The 22406-nt window shown below is 44.1% G+C and overlaps 1 protein-coding gene across 1 annotated transcript in view; it reads left to right on the top strand.

Annotated features, from left to right (window-relative positions):
* Window positions 1-22406, top strand: part of LOC138467905 (extracellular calcium-sensing receptor-like) — a 71200-nt gene that overhangs the window by 11245 nt on the left and 37549 nt on the right. Inside the window, exon 4 of the mRNA XM_069608261.1 lies at window positions 20995-21200. Coding sequence (XP_069464362.1) covers window positions 20995-21200 — 206 coding nt within the window. The remainder of the gene's footprint in view (window positions 1-20994; window positions 21201-22406) is intronic.

The raw sequence follows: 22406 nt of genomic DNA, 5'->3' as shown, positions 1-22406 counted from the left end.
GTTCTACGCTTATAAATCTTTGGGTATTAAGCTCGTTATAAATAACCAATTATAAATTATAAACTGGATGGGATTGGGGCCTTGATAGTCCCTAGCTCTATAACAAGAGGGGTTATGGAGTGCTGTGTCCTGGCCCCACTCCTATTCAATGTGTACCTGGCAGACCTCGCAAAGTGCTTACTTAGGGCGATAAATTGTCCACCGAATATAGGAGCTCAGCCCTACATATGCTTAGCATAAGCGGACAATCTTGGTATTTGGTTTAGTTAGAACGGCCGGAGAGTTGTGGTATTATGCTGAAGCTAACAATCTAAGTATAAATAGAAATAAACCCCAGATCATCCAGTTCACTGGTAGGCAGATACGGAGACTTAGACTAACAGTAATGGGAGATAACATTCACTAAACCCACTCGTAAATAATATTATGAGTTGACGGCAACCTTTGACAGGAAACTAGACCATTGGGATTGGTGCCTACATTTTACTCATTGAGCATCATTGAAATCTTATGCGCATGTATCAGAAATAGTCATACTATACATGAAACCTCAACCATACCAGATGCAATCCCCATCTAAGAATCGACGCAGATTTGCTTTATTGCTCCACATTAATAGACTTCCTTTGCTTTCAGCATTGGGAATGTTGTAGAATTGGTAGGATCCCAAAGATATTGGAATCAGCCAGGCTCGTAATGTAATTGTAATTGTAATTGTTTATTTATTTGTAAGCACTTATACACAAAAGTGTTTCAAGGTGGGAAGGGAACAAGGGCATACAGAGTCATTTTTAGGCCTTGAAGTTTTGGAATGATCTAGCAAAAAGGACTAGCAAACTAGGCCTGACGGCATTACTACTAGTACAAGTGCATGACAAGAAAGGAGGCAAAAAAGGGGGAGGAGATGGAGAACATACAATCCTAAAACTACCATACTAGGCCAACAGCATTTCAGATAGTGCAAGTGCATGACACTGAGTAAGGTGATAAGGGGTGGGGGAGAAGGAGAAGGTAATACAGAAACTAAAAACTGGCGAACTAGGCCTAGTACATTCTAGGTAGTAAGTGCACAGACAAGAAGTGAAAGGGAGGTGGAAAGGAACAACTGTGCCCAGTCCAGGAGGACCCTGGGTTAGTGCAGAGTGGTTACTCTTCTCATGGAATGAATTCCAGAAGTGCAATAGTTGTGAGCACAGTGCAGAGGCCTGGGGGCAAGTGTGAGGATTGGCGGGGAGCCTGAGACCTGTGTGGCTCTGAAGGTGCACCAGGCGACCAGTCAGCAAATGGAGCAGAGTTAGGGAGAGAGGGAGGAGGGGGGTAGGCAAGAATAGAGAGGGGGGGTTAACAAGGGAGAGGGAGAGCAAGAAAGAGGAAGAGCCGAGGAAGGTTTTGAGGAGTTTCTGGAACTTAAGGAGATCAGGCTCAAGACAGAGAGAGGCAGGGAGGTTGCTCCAGAGGGAAGCACCAACAGAGGATAAAGATCTCCCCCCAAATCTCTGATTTGACAATCGGATCACCCGCAGAGAGTTGGAAGAGGATGAGCAGAGGGCTCTAGAAGGAGAGTATTTAGGGAGAGAGAGTTGTAGATAGTGCGGGCCCCTGCCCCAGAAAACATTGTGCACTATGTAGAAGATCTTGAACTTGATCCTTGCAGCCATGGGGAGCCAGTGGAGGGATTCCAGTGCTGGAGAGATGCTGTCATTGGGCTTGAAGCCAAGGATATCTTTCGCGATTCTGTTCTGGATTAGTTGTGGAGGTCAGAGAGTAGAAGTAGAAATATTGAGAAAGAGACTGTTGCAGTAGTCCAGTCTAGAAAGAACCAGAGCTCTGGAGACGGTGAGCCTCTGGGGGAAAGTGAGAAAAAGTAGAATACCTCCCAGGAGGTGTAGCTGGTAGTGGGACTTTTTAGAGATGTCCGAGATGTGAGAGGAAAAGGAGAGAGTGGAGTCAAAGATGACCTCTCAAATATTTGTCTCACTAGTGGGTGAGGTCGCAGGGCCAAGGGAGGCAGCCAGAGTAAAAGTTGGAAAGCAGGAGCAGGGGTCCCAATGAGGACGATCTCTCTCTTGCTGCATTGAGACAGAGATTGTTTGCAGCACAACAAGACTGAATTGCAGACAGTCAGGAATGAGCGAGGAGGAGGAGACAGAGGGTAACCTGAAACAAAGCTGTGTGTTATACGCATAAAACTGAAAGTTGGAGGTGAAGGCAGAGATCCTATGGGCCTTAGGGGCCATGTAGACATTGAAGAACCAGTGCGATAGGTTAGATCCCTGGGGGACACCACAAGTAGAGAGAGTGATATCAGAGAGAAAAGATCCAAGTTCTACCTGCAAAGGACGGTCCGAGAGAAAGGAGGTAAGCCACGCCAGGGCCTGATCTGTGATCACCAGAGTGTCACGGAGACGGGAGATCAGGATGTTGTGGTTTACTCTGTCGAAAACAGAAGTGAGATCAAGAAGAATGAGGGCAGAGGGAGAGATAGAGTCAAGATCTGAGATCTGGTCTTCACAGGTGTTCAGAAGAGCAGTTTCTGTGCCTCTGCATGCTCTAAAGCCAGACTGATCTTTATGGAGACAACCAACAGATTCTGTGTGGAGGATAAGCTGAGAGATAGCCAACTTCTCCAGGAGTTTTCCCAGGAAGGGAGTGATAGAGATCGGGTGGTTGTTTGCCGGAATGGAAGGGTCAGAGTTGCACTTTTTGGCAGGCTGCAATCAGACCCTCATGACAGGGGAAAGAATGTCAAGAGTAAGAGAGGAGAGAGAGAGAGAGCCTGCAGACCAGACATTCAAAGAAGTAGCAGGCCTGAGTTTGAATAATGGAAACAGGGATGCACTCAGGAAAGATGAGAGCTACTCCACCTCCTGGCCTATTGGACCTGAGCTCAGAGAGGATCTTGGAGCCTTCATGGAGACGAGTGTCAAAACTTGTGACAGCGCTGTTCTTAAACCATGTGTCAGTGAGAGCAAGCAAATCAAGATCCATGAGTTCAGGGAGGTGGCAGATGTCAGAGGAGTGCTTGACAGCAGAGCGAGAGTTAAGTGTGGCAGGTTGCCATTTATGAGAGACTTACGGGGGGTACAAGGAATAGAAGTACCCCCCTACTACCGGCGAGAATGCCTGAGCGATAGAGGTAGAAGGCGGTAGAGGAACGAAAGATGACAAGAATGTCTTTGAGGAGAGTGCAGGCAAGGGAGCCAGGCAAGTTGCAGGCAGCAAGGGAGCCATGGTGAGAGAGGCCATATGGTCAGGATGAGGCGAGTGAGCAAGGGAGGCCATGGGACTCGATGGCAAGGGAGACCATGAGGTGCATGGTGGAAAGTTTATAAGGCAAGGGAGGAGCCTATCAAAAAGTAGGAGGTTGGATTGAGGCCTTGTACCAGGATGGTACCATTCCGATAGACATTTTTGATGACCCTGGTAGTGGGGGAGAAGGCAAGAAGGACCACCCAGTGGGTGCCACCATTAATGTGTGAGGAATCGTAAGGAGAGAGCAGAGCAACCATATGAAAAGTACTTAGGTCGGGTGAAGGAATGACACAGAGGATATCGATGAGAGTCTCTCTGGCAGAAGCACTGACGTATGTGTCGGAGAGAGGCAGGTCTGGGTTGGAGCCCAGTGTATCCTTCTTCAGTTTAATCTTGCCAGACTTAGTGAGAGGTGAAGGATAGGAAATAGAGAAACAGTTAGAGAAGATAGGAGTGATAGTAAGCACCATAGAAAAGGGCACAGAGTGTGGGACACTAACCAGGCAGAGCAGCTTAGGTACGTGGGAGAAAGTAGGCAGGAGGCACACGAGGGAAATACAAAAAGAGCTTTGAAAAACAATGGTAATTGGGTAAAGGAGCAGAACACAGACAGAGAAGAGGGCAAAGGGAGGGACCTGTCAGTGCAATCACAAGAAAAGCAGATATGAGCACCTAAAATCGATTTAAGCTACAGGCACACAATCAATGTAGGATGAAAATACACATCAATTTGATTTTTAACTAAACAGTCACAGACAATGCAGTATGAAAACACGCCTGCATTTGATATTTAACTAAAAAGTCACAGACAATGTAGGATGAAAACACGCCTACATTTGATTCTAAATTACAGGCATAGACACAATGTAGGATGAAGACACACCTAAATTTGATTTTAAGCTACAGGCATACAAACAATGTAGGATGAACACATACCTAAATTTGATCTTAAGTTTCAGGCATGAAAACAATGTAGGATGAAAACACACCCACATTTGATTTTTGACTAAACAGTCACAATGTAGGATGAAAGCACATCTACATTTGAATAATGTGACACAGGTATTGCAGCACAGCAGTACAGAAGTGGGGGCAGTGGAGGTGATGGCTTAAAGAGTGAAAGTCAAGGAATGATGACGCAGGTAACGGAGCAATAGTCGGCACTCACCCAATGGCAAGAGTCGGATGCCACAGTTCAGAGGCGCATGGATGAGGTACTCAGTCTTGAACAGTATGACTGACTATACCAGGCACAGACCTGGCCTTAGATGAGGGTCTTGGATGTATGGAAGGGGCCGGCTAAAGCCTGCCGGTCCCGTGATTGGCTGTAAGAAGGCACCACAAGCTAATGAGAGAGCAGGGGGCAGCTAGGAAGCACAGGAGGTGCAAGATCATTGCTGGAAGAAGCGGGCGGCCAGCTTAGAGGGCCACGAGGGAAATAGGCTACCAGGCGCCTTGTAAAGATCACAGGTCTTCAGATGCAAACATCTGTTCTTCCGGGACACACCACATTATGTTCAATTCAATGACTAACTCCTAATAATAATAATAATAATAATAATAATAATAATAACAAGAATAATAATAATAATAATAATAATAATAATAATAATAATAATAATAATAATAATAATAATAAACTCATGTCATAAACCCATGCAATCTTCTGAATTATTTCAGTTCTTTTAAAATTAGATTTGACATTGATTTCCCCTCATATAAATGTGCACCATCTTTAGATTATGCATACCGCATTGTTGCAGGCCATCGTATCATCTTGGGCACTAGGACCAACGTATATAAGAAATCTAGGATAGTATGTTCATGACTTAGGGTCCATGAAAGATATAACATTCTGGAGACTCTGTTTGAACACTAAGAGCAATAGTTTGCACGTAGCATTGCATCGAGAACGGGTAGTCGTAATCAAATACCTAGATTTATATCACAAACTGGTCATTGGAAAGTTTTGGTTATGTAGTAATGGAGTTGTAATATTTTGTAATTTTGTATTTATGTATGTTGTATTTTGAAATGTAAACTTGAATCTTAAATTGAATTGTGAATCTTAACTGAAACACATTAATAATATATCAATGCAATTAATTGTATTTATTAATGAAATAAAGTGGGCAATTCTGTCTCAGAAAGGGTGATCCCTTCTGCTAAGCTTGATCAGTATCTTGCTCTGCAGTACCTTCTCTCTAGCAGCACAGAGCTGGTTCAGGGGTCACAGATGCCCTCTTCGCAGCTGCAGTGACAACATGTGCGATTAGCACCTCTGTTCCAAAACCACTTAACTATGAAAGTTGCCACCTTGGCAGCAGTTATAAACTTTAAATATAAGCCACACCTTTGGGTATGGTTGCTAGCATCTTCCCCACTCATAACAGCCGCATCAATTTGATATCAATTTGATATCATACATGTGTCCACACTGTGAGCCCAGCTCAGTTCAGGAAGGGTTACCTGTATTTTGATCAGACAGTCTGGCCCTGCCAATGGACTGGGCAGGAGACTGAATGGATATGCCTCTCTTTTCATCCTTAATAATATTTAATAATAATAATACTGCTCTCCAGCGAGACAGCCTCCCAGCAGAAGCTGTCCTGGGGAACAGGAAGACCACTTGTCTCAAGGATAGGGTTTAGACAGGCTTGTATTATTCCACTCACCTGTGGTCCTCATAGATTTACTTTTGGACAAAATAATTAATGAATAATTCATTTGCACTTCTTTTGGGAGAGTTGTCTTTTCCTAAGCCCTCATTCATTTAGGTCAAGAAGGAGCAGTCCAAAGTAGTGGCAATCTATGATCCCTACCCTCTCCGGGGACCCACTGGGAGTGACTCTTGCTGAGGACCAGGACCTGCTACTCTGTATTAAATCTCCCTAGGCTTGGAGAACATAACCTGAATAGACTCATCCTGTTCTTGAACCCATTGAGTGAGTCTCACACCACCCAGTGGACCATATCAGCCAAAGCTCCCTGTTATGCTGCATCAAAACACTCAAAACACATTTGAACAGTGCTAATCACACATGAACCAAAGGGCCTTGTTGCTGCTGCTTTTGGCACTCCTTTTAACTACATCTACTGCTGCATTGCACATGTCAAGCCAGCTCATCACCTCATCATGCCAAGTAGTCCGTCGCCTGTATTGCTCATATAACCTTCTCACTTCTGTGGCCTAAACTTGAATTGCACCCACATTGAAACCTTCATCAGCGCACCAAGGTCACTGCAACAAACTGACAGACCTCGACTCAAACGGCTGGAGGATCGTGTCACTCATAGACCTGAACCTGCAGATGCCAATGTCTTCAGTCACGTTGGTTCCCGAGCCAACCCTGGTGAGTCATCTGAACTGCACGTCCTGAATTGCACACTCGAGCCACATCGAAATCCTGATATGAAACAACTAGACACCAGCTCGCAGTTTGATCCATCACGACTTGCCACACCTGAAGCTTGTTTGACCATCACTGCAGCACAGCTAGAAGTCCGGTTCACCACAAAGATCAGCAAAAGGTACTATTGACAGGTAACTGCCCCCTTTTCGGGCGAAGAAAGTGAATAAAAAATGCTGAATGTGCATTTACTGCATATTTGGCCTTGGGGGAAAAAAAACAAAGCCCATTTTGTTGAACAAAGGGAGCAGAGTTTTGTTTGGCATTATGCACTTTGGGGGTTTCAGGTGTGTCCCCGCTTTCATGAGATTGAAAGCGTGAGACAATAAAGTAAAAAAAAGACAGAAAAAAATGAATAAAGGACATTGCAGCGCCAACTCCGACCCACATTAGTGGGTTGGAAGTGACGCTTCAGTGATAGATTGGTGTCTGCGGCATACACAGAAGTGTGCTGCAGAAACATGTATGTCGGGTGAAGGGCTGGGGGGTGTGGGATGCGGGAGGAAGTGATCTATATGACATTTTCGTATTCAGTATTTTCACGCTGTGCAGTTTTAATGTAGATCCAACTGTACCATTGCTCCAACATTGGGACCTAGATGCCGGTTAGGTCACTATTCATTCGTTTTTGCATTTAAATATATGCGTTTTGAATTCATTGGGCCTCATTAGGACCCTGGCGGAGAGGGTATTACGCCAGCGTAGTGCATGGCGTACCTCTCCGCCATACTACGAGTTCCCGTAGCGCCATGGAGGTTTTCTCCGCCTGGTTTTACCAGCCGGAGAAAACCATGGCGCTACGGGACCTCGTTGTTAATTACGCCACCGTATTTTACGGTGGCGTAATTAACTCCTTCCCCACTCCCATTATACCCTATGGGGCAAAAATGGGAATGGGGAAGGGCAGAATGGGGATTGGGGATTTACCGCTCCGCCGAGGTCGGAATGGGGCGGTAAATCCGCCAACCCCCATGGCGCTATCGGCGGCTTTCCGCCATGCTTCGCGGTGCATTTAGCACCGCGAAGTCCGCCTGGGTCGTAATGAGGCCCATTGTAGTTATTTATTGCTGTTTTTCCCACTGAGTCATTACCCTGGATGCTGCAGCTATCTACCTTTGTCCATTCTCTGTTCTATCCACAGAGATGAATTTTGTACAATGTTTTATATTTTTTTATTATTGCAGATGATGTGTATAATAGTTTATATATATTTTTTTAAAGAAACGTGTTTGGACATTCCTTTATTTTTTATTGTTCTACATTGCTGTTTGGGCTGCTACTAGATCACTTTCACACCCCTCTTGAGAGTATGCCTCAAATTACCACAAAAGATGAAAGAGGTATATCTCTTAGCTGTGCCTGTTTCATCTTTATGATTGGAATTGCTCTTGATTTTTAAAAATAGGTGGTTTTGGCACTTCTCAGCCTTGTATTCCTGTGGGGCAGAGTTAATTTCATCATGCACACACAGTATGATTCCTGCAGGAAATCATTTAATTACTGCAGTGAATGTGTTAGCAGGGACTAAGGCCCTGATTCATGGGATTATTTTCATTGGAAATAGGGAACTTGCGCGCCAATCTGCACGCAGATCTGCATTTGTCGATTCATGGAACGGACTGTTCAAGACTTTCTTGGGACTTGTGTGGAGTTCATGCAGGGCAGGAACATCTGAGCAAGTCAACGAGCGCCTTGTGTGAGACTCCACGCTGAGTGTGGGCAGGGCCTGCACATTGACCGAAATAGGGGGCAGAACATGCAGAATGAGAAAGAACATGCAAAAATCTAGGCGTGTCGAGGGGCCTACACAGTCAAGCAATCGCACGCCAATTGCAGCGCAAATATAACTGTATTCCTGGTTTGAATTGGGAATGTCGGCTTGTGAAAAAGTACACGCAAATCCCGGAACCCATATGCCACATGATAGCAGGTGTAAATGTCAACACGATAGGAACAAATGTGTATAAAGCACGCAATACACACCAAACCAACGTCTATAGCCACAATGAATCCAGCATTACTAGGTGCCATTGTGCACAGACACTGCAGGAGGAGGAGGATGCTCAGGGCCCGGATCTTTAAAACACACACCACACTTTTCGGGATTCCCGATGATCAGGTCTATGGAAGATACAGGTTCCTCCCCCATATAATCCCAGACCTTGTCGGAGAGTGGAAAGATGACCTACCGTCACCCACCATCGACTGACAGGCCCTTACTCTGCTAGAAAAAGTGCTCATTGCACTACATTATGTTGCCACCGGGTCCTTCCAGCGGACCACTGCAGTCATTGGTGGGATATCACAGGCCACACAGTCACACTGTCTACACCAGGTAATGTCCTGTATAACATCATGTGCAGGTGTGCGCAGGTAATTATATATGCCGCAAACACCGGCAGAAAAACACACAGTCATGCAGGATCTTTGCGGTGGCATGTTGCCCCCATGTAGTAGGTTCCAAAGACTGCACCCATGTAGCACTCCAGCCCCCCAGATTTACAGAGCACATATACAGGAACAGAAAGCACTGGCACTCCATTAATGTGCAGGTTGTGTGTGATGCCAAGGGAATCATCATGGAGGTCTATGCTAATTTCCCAGGCAGCACACACAACAGCTACATCTTTTGTATGTCACCACTGCACCAGGCCCTGGTGGCTGGAAAACATGGCAATGCATGGCTCATTGGTGAGTATGAACACTCATGCACATGCATGCATGCCACACACTGAACAATAGACACTGCCAGAAAATGACAATAACCATGTCTACATTTACAGGGGACAGTGCCTGCCCGCTGCCTACATTCATGATGACACCCATCAGGAATCCCACGACACCAGCTCTATTGAGGTACAAGACTGAACATATAGCCACTCGGGGTATAGTGGAGCGCACATTCAGAGTGCTAAAGTAATGGTTCCGCTCCTTTGTCGACTCTGGTGGGGTGTTGCTCTATGCACCACCAGTAGTCTGTCGAATAATTGTGGCAGCATGTCTCTTGCACAATATTGCCTGTCCAAAGAGCATGTTTAGAGGCTGCATGCACATAGCAGTAGCAATTGAATTTCACCTAAATACCAGCCCTTATGGAGTAGACACAGTGAAGCCACCTCCCAGGTGCCATTAAATGATGAATTAGGGCCTATCCTCTGTGCCCACAACAACACCCTGAGAATGTGCAAATGTGTGTGTTCAGCAGAAATGAAACAAGATGGCCAATCAGAGGCGCCTGAAAATACTTGCAAGTGGCAGTATACTACTACCACTCTGTGTAGTGAAATCAGTCTTGAATATCAAAAACTGTAGAAATGCAAAATATCACGGCAATAGTACAAATGTGATGCTATAGCAAAATGCATGAAATAGGCAACAATCAATTTTTAGTAACTAGTCATTCATTGGTGCCAAATTCAACAATTTCACCAATTCCAACAAGCAGACCAAATAGATGAAATAACTGTGGGACCATGTGCACTACAGGCAAACACATATCCATGTTACTGTGATTGTCAAAGCAGAGTGGCAAGATTAAACATGTGACATGCATATTGGAAATAGGCATACATTGCTCACATAACAAATCCTCAGAATAAGAGAAAATTTGCAATAGAACAAAAGTGTTTAGCACACCCCAAGGGCCACATTCAGAGGTCCGTCAAATTATGGGCCAACCCCTCATGAACGCAGCCTGTGATTCATGCCCGTCATCTGCATGGCAGTGCACAGCTGAATCACAAAGGGATATCAAATTGACACAACAGTGTCCATGTAGTACACACAAAGGCACACAGCAGAAGGAACACAGTTCTAGAGCACCGTCACCTGTACAACAACAACTGGATTGCATGTAGCCACCTAATCACGCACTTCAGACCACAAGTAGGAAGCATACTACACATTATATGCTAACAAAGTCCTGCATGGACAGCCCTCAACCCACGAAACATGTCACATAAAATAAACTGGTTCAGTGGCCAAACCATTCCCTAACAACCACTATTCCTGCAATACAAATGTCACATACAAGCAGTCATGTTGAAACCGAAAGATAATGTGCACTCACCAAACTCCCCCTCAGACAGCTTGGAAACCACCAAACCCTGTGCATACATAGAGCTGCTACCTCCATCACACATCCTGCATCCATGATTCCATGCAAAAATTATCTGTCGAGAAAAATAAATCAATGTCCCGGCAACACTTCCATGCACCCAAACATACACCAACATGTGCTCCCCTGAAGGACATTCTACAAATGCATGCACCAACTCACAACCACCCACCACCATGTGTCTTGGCACACATGCAGCCACCTCTGCCCACCTTACACCAATGCAACATGAACAGGCCACACAGTTACACCTTAGCCACCCACAACCTCCACACTGGGCGCCCACCCTGAGCGACAAGCAGTGAATGACCATGTTACGCTCACCCACCATCATGCTGATGGTACTTTCCTAACACATGCATCTGGCCATAGTCAGCATGACAATGAGGCAACCACCAAAAAGAAAACATTGAGAGGATGGATACCCATGAGCACATTTTTAGTATTGTCAATGCCATGGTAATGACTTATCAACGTGGCAGTGTGGCAATGCAGTTAACAGTAAACACTGTCAGTGTAGACGATGATGCTAAATCCACGAAGAAGAGAAACAAAAATGTCACGAATCGCACACAAATTTGATCCTGCAGAATTCAGAACTTCACTGAGGCATCTTTTAGACTGGAAGGCAGGTCACAGAGGCAACTGGCATGACACACACAGGAAGAAATGAGAATGCAATGACAAACAGAGGCCAAGGACAAATATATACAAAACGGAGCATGCAAAAGGAAAGAGCAAGGGAAGTCAGACTTCACTGGTAATGGACAGAATTGGGTGAAATGCACATTGAACTGAAGTTAGCATTGAAATGCACCCAGCAGCTGTCTACATGCCTCCTAATAACAGATACTGCGCCCTGCATTGTACATGGTCTCCATGGCAACCAACAATGAATGGACAACCATGTGTGCCTGGTGTCTGTGGAGTGCATTGCATAAAAACAATGTGCAGCAATGCTTGTATGTGTGTCGATTGGTCTTGGGACAGCAACCCCAGAAGGGGAAGAAGCATCAAGATTGGACTGCCTGTGTGGTTAGGAATTTAAATTAAAACGACTTCAAACGGAAAGACATGTGACAGCCAAGTAACATGTGTAAAGTGCAAGTCAACACTCACCACTACCACCTTAAAGACATGTCACAGAACACACTCATGACAACTCACCAACTAAGGACCTACAGTGATACCCACCCCCAACTAGGATTCTGTAACTAGTGCCACCATGAATATCTTGACAAAACAGCATGCATATATAAAACATCCTAGCAACAACATGAGTCACATACACACAAGAAGCTGGACCTGTTCCCCCACAAACAAGTAAAACAAAACCAACCCCACACAGTTCCAGACTATGCCACAAAACAATACACAAATTAAACTTCACTTACCTGGCTTGCATCCACTGCATCCCACCTGCAAATACATTTGCAAATCACAAAGGCATACATTGCAATAACTTCAGGATACTGGCCATCCATGACAACACATGTATGGAACACAAAAGTAGACATGTACCAGTGTAAAAGGATCACAGAGTGCAAAAGGGAGACAGGTCACAGAGTGACAATTACCAAGCAGTGTAGTAGAGCAGTATAGAGTGAGAGAGAGGGTCAGAAAAAAACATTGCAAGGAGCAGACTGTCTGGAGCAGAGATGAGGACAGAGATGAGGACAGACCTGACAGACATCACAGTGTGTGAGGGCATAGACAATCCGCCCTAGGGATGGAGACATGGACGCCTCTTCAAGTAGCATCCTGGTTGGAGAGCACAGAAGGAACATAGAAGGATAGGAACCACATGGTTCATGAAGGAGGAAAAAGTGGGTGACAGTGAAGGGCAGACTGGTAAGGAATGGGCACATGTGAAAGGTCAATCATCAGCTCTACACCAGCAACACACACCATAGCATACAAATCATCCAAATGCCTATGTACGCTACACCGCTGCACAGAAGTCACTCCAAACATATACAGAGACCCCACACTAAACAACATACACCCTGGTACTACAATACTGAAAATGGACCTACGGACAACATGCAGCTGTCCCCTCACCGTCCAACACCCTACACACCCTGATTGAGACTGTCCAGGAAGATTGCATGCATTCCCGGGTGCACTTGTAACTCACACGGGGAGGACAGATGAAGACAAGCTGTGGGAGTGGACAATCATGCACATGCATGGTTCCACAATCTCATTAACTGACAGTGGCAAATGACATGACATGATGGAATTAAAAGCAAAGGACATGTAACACACCTAGGTGCCAATAACCTTCAAAATCAAACACTGTAATAAAAGTGTCCTCATCACCTCCACGAGGAACTGTGCCTCCAAATGCATGAGAGGAGGGCCAGTGCATGGCAGAGGGCATGGGGACTAGGGATGCAAAAGTGTGCATGGTGATCCTCCTATGGAGTGCAGTCACTGCATGATTCTGTAGCACTGCAAACACATGGGACAATGCATTACAACAGCCGTATTTCAAAAGCATGCATCAAGCACACATACGTTAAGAAGCACATGCCCTCCTGTTTCCTCCATGCAACCATGGCAGTTGACGGTGGCCAGATGCAAGGTTCCATGCCTGTTGCTGTGGTGACCCTGTCATTGGCTGCAGGTCTGCAACCCTTCCTTGGACATTAGCCCCAGTACTTGAGGCCGAATAATGGGAGGGTGGCCTTTCTGCTGTAACCACTGTAGATGGGGGGGCAACCACTGACTGGCCTTGGGAAGCCAGCTGACAAGCCGTAGACTCACAGGAACCACCTGATCAGCCCATTGGGCCACTCACATTTGCCCTCTTTGAGGTATGCACACCAGGTTCAGCATCAAAGCCAGCTGAGTCTGATGAGTCCAAAGCATCACTAGCACGACCCAGGATGATCTGCAGCACCAGCGAGTTCTCACGCCTGCCATACCATGTGCCCCACTTGTGGTCTGATGCACCATAAATCCTTCCTCCTCCTCCTCTTTTTCCTCTTCTTCTGCATCTGGTGCATCCTGAATTGCACCAGACAGAGAAATACATAATGATCCATGTGCAAAGAGACAACAATGCACATACACTTCAAGGAATACTCTAACAAGAAATGGGAGGACACGCACCCATCAGACATTGTGCATTCACACACTTGGTCAGGTAAGAAACAGATGCATGGCATTTGCTGACAAGTGACCCCTACCACACCCATCATGCCTATGCCAGCAGTGGGCATATTGACATTCAGCAGTAATGTAAACGCACAATGAGGCACCATTCAACTGTCAAATCACCACACATACAAGGGGAAACGTAATGCCCATGTGACATTTCAATGTTCAGTGATATCACATGGGAACAGCCAGACATCCATATCCACAGACAGCACGACGGTCAACACATGACACACTAATCAGGTCTGGGACAGGCAACTGGAGACAATAAGGACATGCAGGAAGGTGCATAAAGAGAAGAAGTTCATGAGTAGGTACACACAAAAGTGTGCCTTCTATTCAAGGTATGTGAAGTACAGAGAGATGGAGAGTGGATTGGATCATGCAAACAAGGTTCACCGATCCACAAGAGGGTGGGGGGAGTGATCCTATGGAGTGCACCCAGTGTGTGGGATGGTAAGAGAGAACATGCGTCACATTGAGTTGGCTCTCTGTGCCAATGGAATTGAGTCAATGTATATGTGGTCTGTGGACACTCTGCAACTACACTGTGGGAACATCAACAATGTGAATTGACACACAGCTCAGATATGGATCGTGACAAGTTAACCCATAGGAGCAGGTGACAATTAGAACATGCAACTCTGCATGACATGGTGTTAAAGTAAAACTTTCTCTGCATGCTTCGGTCAAGCAGTGCTGAGTAAAACGCAACAAGAATATAGCACTGAACAGTACTTGTAGGTGTCACATGGTGCACATGTGCTGGGGGAATACCCATTGGGGTATGTGTCCTGTCACACAGACACGTGCCACAAATGGCAGCCACAAGGGTTACGACCAGTATGTTGGCCATTTGACATAAGTCTGTATGCCACAGGACATTCTTTATTTTGGGCTGTCATACCAATGCAGCTAGATGTCCTGGGAGGATAGCTCAGTGGCAACATGCTCGTCTTGGAAATAAGACGACACGATGCAACACAGGTTTGATCCCCGGGTCCATGCTTAGAAATCTCTGGGTATTAGGCGCGTTATAAATACGCAACTAAGACATATTCCCGTAACAGCGCCTCGGTGCCCCCAGGCTGTGGGAGTGCTTTAAAAATGCAAATAAATAAATTAAGATGTGCCAATACAAAAATGATGTGGGTGATGCATGACAGGTAAAACACAGGAGGAGCAATGACGGACACTCAACTGATGTGTCCTCATAATTCTCTAGGCCTCCCACACCTTGCACCTGATCAATGGCGATGAATTGGCTCGTGGCCTCTTCATGTGGTGTCAGCTGCTCCTCCTCTGCTTGAACACCTCCAGTTGCCATTGGAGATGCCAGGGGACACTCTGCCTGTGCTTGGCGCTATGGGTGAGATCATTCCAACGCTTCACAGACTGTTTCACCGTGCACATCTCCACCCCGAAGGCATTTATCTGGTCAGTGACACACTGCCAATGCACCATGTGTTATGCGGATGTATGTGTGCTCCCAGCATACAGGCACATGTCAAAATGTTGATCGTTCATGTAGTCAGTGAGGATCCTGAGCTCCACATCATTGAAGTTCTTCTTCCTCTGTGGGCCAGTGTCTTGTGCCGTGTGTTGTGGTTGAGCCTCTTCCTGCTGTGCAGGGCATCCCTTCCTGCCACGAGTGGCACAGGGTGTTGGAGCTGCACCTGTCTGTCTGGACCCACATTGGCATCCAGGTGCTGGGGCTTCTTTGGTGTGGGGCCTGCCATGTCCTCCTGGGGTTGGGTCAGATGTCTACACATCACATCCCCAACCCCCTGGGTCTGGGCAGATGTCTCACCAGTATTGTTCTCGGCAATATGAGTCAGGGAACAGTCTGTTTGATGTATGACGTAGATGTGTGGTCCAGCAAGGATCAAGTGTACCCCAAAAGGGAAAAAATACAATAGGCGATACGCAGTGGCAACCCAAAACACAAAACTGAGTACACGGTACCCAGAAGCTTCCAATAACTGAAAAAGTGGTACACGATACACAGTGGCATCCAGATATTTTAAAAAGGCCACATGCAATGAACCATATGTCTCCGAAAGAACACAAAAACATGCATGCACTTGCAGAGTGAAAACCCCACAAAGGAAAATTGGATGCACAATATCTGAAGGTAAGATTCCCATAGGAAAATACACATTCAACTTTGTAAATCCTCTGGATCCTAATCTTTGTGCACAATTAGTGATGTGCTTTGCTTGACGTCATTGTGTAAGCTGCAAAGGCGTGTTACGTAGGTGTGCAGCATCACCACACGCAGGATGTAACTTACGTGTTTAGGACTGTTAGTCTGCTATCAGCTGCTGCAGATGCCAGATGCACACCACTGTTCCTCCTGCCTAAACTGCTGCCGATTTTGTCTTCTCTGGCCCTGCTTGGCCTCATTCAGTCCTATAGTGCTACTGCCTGCTGCAGAGTGACTTCCTGCCTGCAAACTGTACTGTCTGGGTGGGCCATCTGCCCCACTTTCTGACTGGACTCCTGTGTTGGCCCTGTGACTACCTCCTCTGTACTTTCTGGGACCCCTGCCTCTACCAACACCACTGTTGCTCCACTACACGTACCCAGGACCCAGGAACCCATACCTGCCTCAGGTGTGCCATGTCTGCCCTATTCATGTCATCTGGGGAGTTCAGCACCCCCACGTTGAGTAAGAGGGCTGCCAACTTCAGTAACACTGGTGGACCGGGTCCTGGGTGCCTATGATGCCCTCTACAACCCAGCTACACAGCATGGCACCAGGACAAGGCAAAGGATCTGGGATGACATTACGGCAGCCATCAATGCGGAGGGGATGGCAGTCCAGCCCAAGGAGATAGTCTGGAAATGTCGGGATGACCTCAAGACCCGCAGCCATACCAATGCGCTGGCAGCCCTCTCCACGGAACCCACTGTGGAGGTGTACTGTGCTGGATGTCACTGGTTCAGCCAGATACAGCTGTGGGTACTTGAGAGGTTCTATTCAGACTTCCACTCATGGCTCTTTGCCTAGAAAGTCATCTAGAAGCCACTGGTGAGCCCCTATGTGGGACAATGATATAAGGCGTATGTGTGGCTCCACATGTTTGCAGATGCCACATGCTGTTTGTAGCTTTTGTGTGTTGTGAGATACAGCTAATTGGTGACTCATGCCAATGCATGCCATTTGTGATGTCAGACATTGTATGCTGCCATTTGCATGAAGATTGTCAAATTGTGCATGGTTGCATTGCTGTTGTTGTGCATGTGCAGTGTGTGAGCATGGAACAAGTGCTTGAACATGACCATTGTGGACATGCTGTGTTGTGGGCATGTGAGTGATGTGCATGATGTCCGAGTAAATGTGTGGCCTCACTGACAGTGTATCCATGCAGGCACATCTGATGAGAGTGATACATGTGCTTTGATGCCTGCATGTGTGGGGTTTTTGCATTGACACCTCCGGGACCTGGATCGGACATATCATTCTACTGGATTTGTAAGACGAATGCATGTGTGTACATGCAATAATAGTATGCTTGCAATTTGATGTCTGACATAGCTGGCAGTACATGTTGCTTGCTTGCTTGCAGGACATGCTGTGGCATGTGGACATTGGTGACTGGGTTTGTGTGGGCATGTGACCTGGTGCTGTCTCCATGACCATGGATGAAGGTCGTTCTTGTGTTGGTTGATGATTGGTATGGCGGCGTTGACTTAATGTATACATTCAAATCTAAGAAATATATATTAGTTGGATCACTATGTCCTGTGAATTTGAATCCAAACCTTTTGCCATTAAGATAAACAATGAATTGTTGAAAAGTGTCATCATCTATAAAACATTTCCACATAATAATTTGATGTTTATAATCTGAATTGATTAGAGCAGGGTTTTGTTTGTATTGTCTCATAAAAGTATTGTCTAGCAATGGAGCATATTTGGCAACCATCACCACTCCCTTAATCTGAAGATAGTAATTTTGATCAAATAGAAAATAGCTGTTGTTCAAGGTAAACCATAAAAATTCCTTAACCATTTCTATTTGTTGTCTGTTTGATGCACAGCCATTTATATGTGGGAAATCAATGGCTGTTATTGCCAAACAATAGTCTTTTGAAATATATCGTGATTTCACATCCAGAGTTGCAAATACATAATCCGGTTGCCAGATAATAGTTATAAGAATCTGCAAAACATGAGTCGAATCTCTAATATTGTTGTTTGATTAATGTATCTATCTCTAACTATTGGTCTACTAACTATTGGTCTAACTTCTGGTAATTTGTCAAAGGATTTATGGATTTTTGGGAGAAAATAAATAGTTGGCATGATAGATTCTGTTATATTAAGAAATGCTCTCTCTTGCTCTGTTAACAATCCTGTGTTTTGCCATTTGGAAATAAGTGCTGTCATTTCTTTCACTACTGGCTTGGTAGGGTTGGTTGTTCATTTCTTATAAAATCCAGGTGTGAGTTGTCCATTTGAATATAATCATTTTGGTTCAGAATCATGACAGCTCCACCTTTATCTGCCTCTTTTATTACTATGGTTTGAGTATTTGCTAAAGTGTATAAGGCTAGACTTTCTGCATAGTAAAGATTGTGTCTCTTGGAAATACATTGAGATGTTGTTCTATCCATGTACTGATAGATATCTCCAATAACTGCTTTGTGAAAGGTCTCTATGACACTTTCAGTAGTCACTTGGCGACTAAATGTAAACCTTGGTTTAAGTTCTTCCATTTCTATGTCACTAGGATGCATACCTAATTCTTCACAAAGGTGATCCCGTGTTTTTTTCAAATCATTTTCTAAAGATAGTAAAAGTTGTGTATTCTCTATATCCGAGATTGTTAAACTGCTTGATGGTGTAGAATGTTTTGATGTTAGAAAAGGCGAAACTCCATGATGGACATTTCTTTAAATTTTAAGTTTTCCGTCTTTTTCCTCTTCCTCCTCAGATGATGTTATTGGTATTAATATCCCGTGTACGAGTGGTGTCCGAAATCTTACTTGTTTGTAATTGGTTTGCTGATTGCCTCTTTTGTATCTTTTGATTTCTTTCAAAAAACCTTTCCTATACTGGTAGACCCATTATTAGTATTAGCTTAATTTGATTCAGATACTGTTAAAAAAATGTATGTTTCATTCTCAGATTCTTTCTCGGAGTTGACAGTGGAAGAAACTGCCTTGGATACTCTAAACAACGTTTTGGCTTTATCATCAAGTTTGCTCTAAAAAGTGAAGATTCTGTCTTCTCTCTAATCCCTGTTGTCTCTGAAATATTTCCTCAACTTTCTAAGTTTAATATTGTCTTGATATTATTTAAGAATTGAAAATATTTTTGCATAATTCTTCTCTTTCGTACTTTCAAAACTATCAATTTCTGCTATTTCTTGTTTAATTTGATCTATTTGAAGTAATGTCCTAGTGTGTTCCCTATCAGCGTGTTCTATTATCAACTGCATCATCACTTCAGAACTGTTGACTAAATGTTCTTCCCACTTCTGGGCCAGATCTTGATACTCTTTATTATTGAAATAAGGAAAAATGAAGTCCCTCAGGCCTCTGGGGATTTTGTAATTTTTCATATATTTAACCATTAATGCTTTCTCCCAATACGTATTTATTTATTTTGTAGAAAGTCTTTCAACAAGTCTTAAGAATTTTTGTCTTAATACATTTTTGTTGAAATTGTATTGATGAATTTTAGATCTTTCACATATATCATTGATGTACAGAGTCTAGGTAAAGATCAGTCGCTCACCCAGACCGGGAGATTATGAATTAAGAATCATTGATTGGTCACACAATTTAATAGATCTTGTGATTGTGACACAAATCGCAACATTTCAATTTTTTGGGAATACATAGGATTATTGACATACACATGTAGTGAATGCACTAATGAGGATATAAAATATTGATAATCACTCAGACCGGGAGATCATCCATTAAGAATCATTACTTGGTGACACAATTTAATAAAAATTTAGCTTTTTTGGGAATGTTTAGGACATTTAAATGTACATGTAGCCATTGCACTAATGAGACTATCAAATGTTGGTAAGGAATATTAATCAAACTTATATCATCTGGAGTAATAAAACAATAGTGCACTTATATCCAGTGTCTCTAAATTTCTATCCTCATGTTGGTTAAATTGGACCTGAAGAAAGACTCCAATGCACAGATGTCATGCACATGGTGATCTCATGCATTAGCAAGATAGATATTATGAGTTGAACAAGATAAAATAGCCCCAATTTAACACATTAGAGCTACAGTGTTATTAATGAGGTACATGGATCACTACTTTCTAGAACTAAAGTATTTCTAAATGGCAAATGCGCCTAATTCTAATTAAAAAAAAATTCAAATGGGAACTGAAGGAACGACACTGACACACAGACGACATGAGCGTCATGATGTCATGCATTAGCCTCCCTTATATAAAGGGCATTCAAAATGGCAATTGAAGGAGATTGCCACGCGACAAACCAGACCAGGAACAGGATAAAACTCTGTATCGGGAGAATTGAAAGATATTTAGGTAAGGAATGTACCAGATTTCTGGGTACTGAGAATAGAATATGACATAATTGACATGGTCAGACTGCCTTGACATAACTAGTTTACTTATTTGGTGTAACTTTGTTTGTGCACAAACGCTGATAGGATTCATCCAGATATTTAGGATTATCTAAGCAGATGAATCAACACAATTGAAATGACTGTTTTACCGTTTGAAACAGGGGCGAGAACAACTAACATGAATTATAAATATATTGAAGAAAGTGGTGAAAGAGCATGGGTGGATGGGTGAATTGGGTTTTTAGACTAATGTAACTTTATCTGATGTGTATCCACTAGCCAAAAACAAAGGCCATGGCAAGACTGGCAAATATCACAGATTACCACCAACTATATTTTAGATGGCAGGGGAAAACATTCAAGAAACACAGTGGGGAATACGCGTAAAACACAATAATGATGTAGGATGCAAACGAAAAACAATTAACAATGAAAGCTTTGTATTGAAACCTTTTTAAATGTTCTCTACTTTAGCTCCTCCAATATGTTAAGAAGGTGAGACTTCCAAATGGAGGTGAGGATTTCTTCTTCAACGAGAATGGTGACGTTGCTGCCAAGTACGATATTGTAAATTGGCAAAAAAACTCAGAGGGCACACTGAGGCACGTGACAGTAGGCAGATATGACTCCAGTGTCCCTCAGGAACAGGCTCTTACCATTCACATCAGCACCATCCAGTGGCCCTCCAGGGAGACACAGGTATGAGAACCTAATTTTTATGATCAGCACATTTTTCCTTTGAGGTTTGTGGTCAGGGTAGGCTATTTTGTATTATTCTGCAGATGCCATCTATATTTTCTTTTGGCACTTGCATGCCAGATTCACAACATATGTATTAGTATCAACTAGATGGGCCAATTTGCATCTGAAGGGCAGATGTATTTTGAACCAGAGCTTCAGGCATTTGACCACTTAATTGATGGCTAGGTTTTGTCAATATCTATGCAAGTAATGTCTGGGCTCTGAGGTGGACAGAGAGTACCCATGATATTTGTCCTTAGAGGGTCATTGAAATCACTCCAGATGTTCTTTAGTACAACGACTTCAGGATTATGATTTGCTTGGGATTGTATGTATGTACATACGTACGTACGTACGTACGTACGTACGTATGCACGTACATAGGTACGCATGTATGTATTTCTTTGGGATTTGTGTATTTGGGACTTTTAAAGTGCTGATCTAGCTGGCTAGCAAGTGAGCACTGTACAAATACATAAAGATATTTTGACACGTGAGTACGAGGTAATACAGGAAGGCGTTGTCCCATTTCTTATTCAGCAGTCAGTGTCCAATGAGTTGTTTTCTAAAGAGAAATGCAGACACAAAGGGCCAAACATGATTCATGGAGGTGATTTGTTTCACAGTTATTAGACTTTCTAGGATGGTGATGTTTTTGGCTAATATGATTGTCTCTTGCTCATAATGGCCTTGTAGATGATGTGGGTTGATCTAAAAGTATGCAGACCTAGAGAAGGTGTGAGTGCATTGCTTGAGATTGGGGTTGATGTGGTTGGATTTCCTATAACCTTACCTTTCATGAGGGGTGCTAGACCATGCTGGACTTTTTCCAGGTATGTCAAGATGACGTCTTGAACGCCTGTGATGATGTTGCTGCTTAGGATGCTTGTAGATCAAAAAATGAGCACATTTACTGTGTGGCTTTGCTCTGCCCCAGTGTATTCTTGTGGGGTTTCCTATGGACCGAACTTGGCAATCGGCCTTGAGGCAGTGTTCGAGTTGCTTGGTCCAGTCAGGCAACTTCAGCCTCGATAAAGAAGTTTGACCAGCCAATCAGACACTTGAATGATCTAGAAAAGGTTTGGGGCCCTGTACAAGGCTTAGCTCACTTCCTGCTTTGTTTGTTGGTTTTGTCTGGCTGTGGG

Source organism: Ambystoma mexicanum, chromosome 1p, assembly GCF_040938575.1.
Source record: "Ambystoma mexicanum isolate Mex_15411 chromosome 1p, UKY_AmexF1_1, whole genome shotgun sequence".
Lineage (NCBI taxonomy): Eukaryota > Metazoa > Chordata > Amphibia > Caudata > Ambystomatidae > Ambystoma > Ambystoma mexicanum.
The sequence above is the reverse complement of the archived record's forward strand: the minus strand, read 5'-3'. Positions and strand labels throughout refer to the sequence as shown.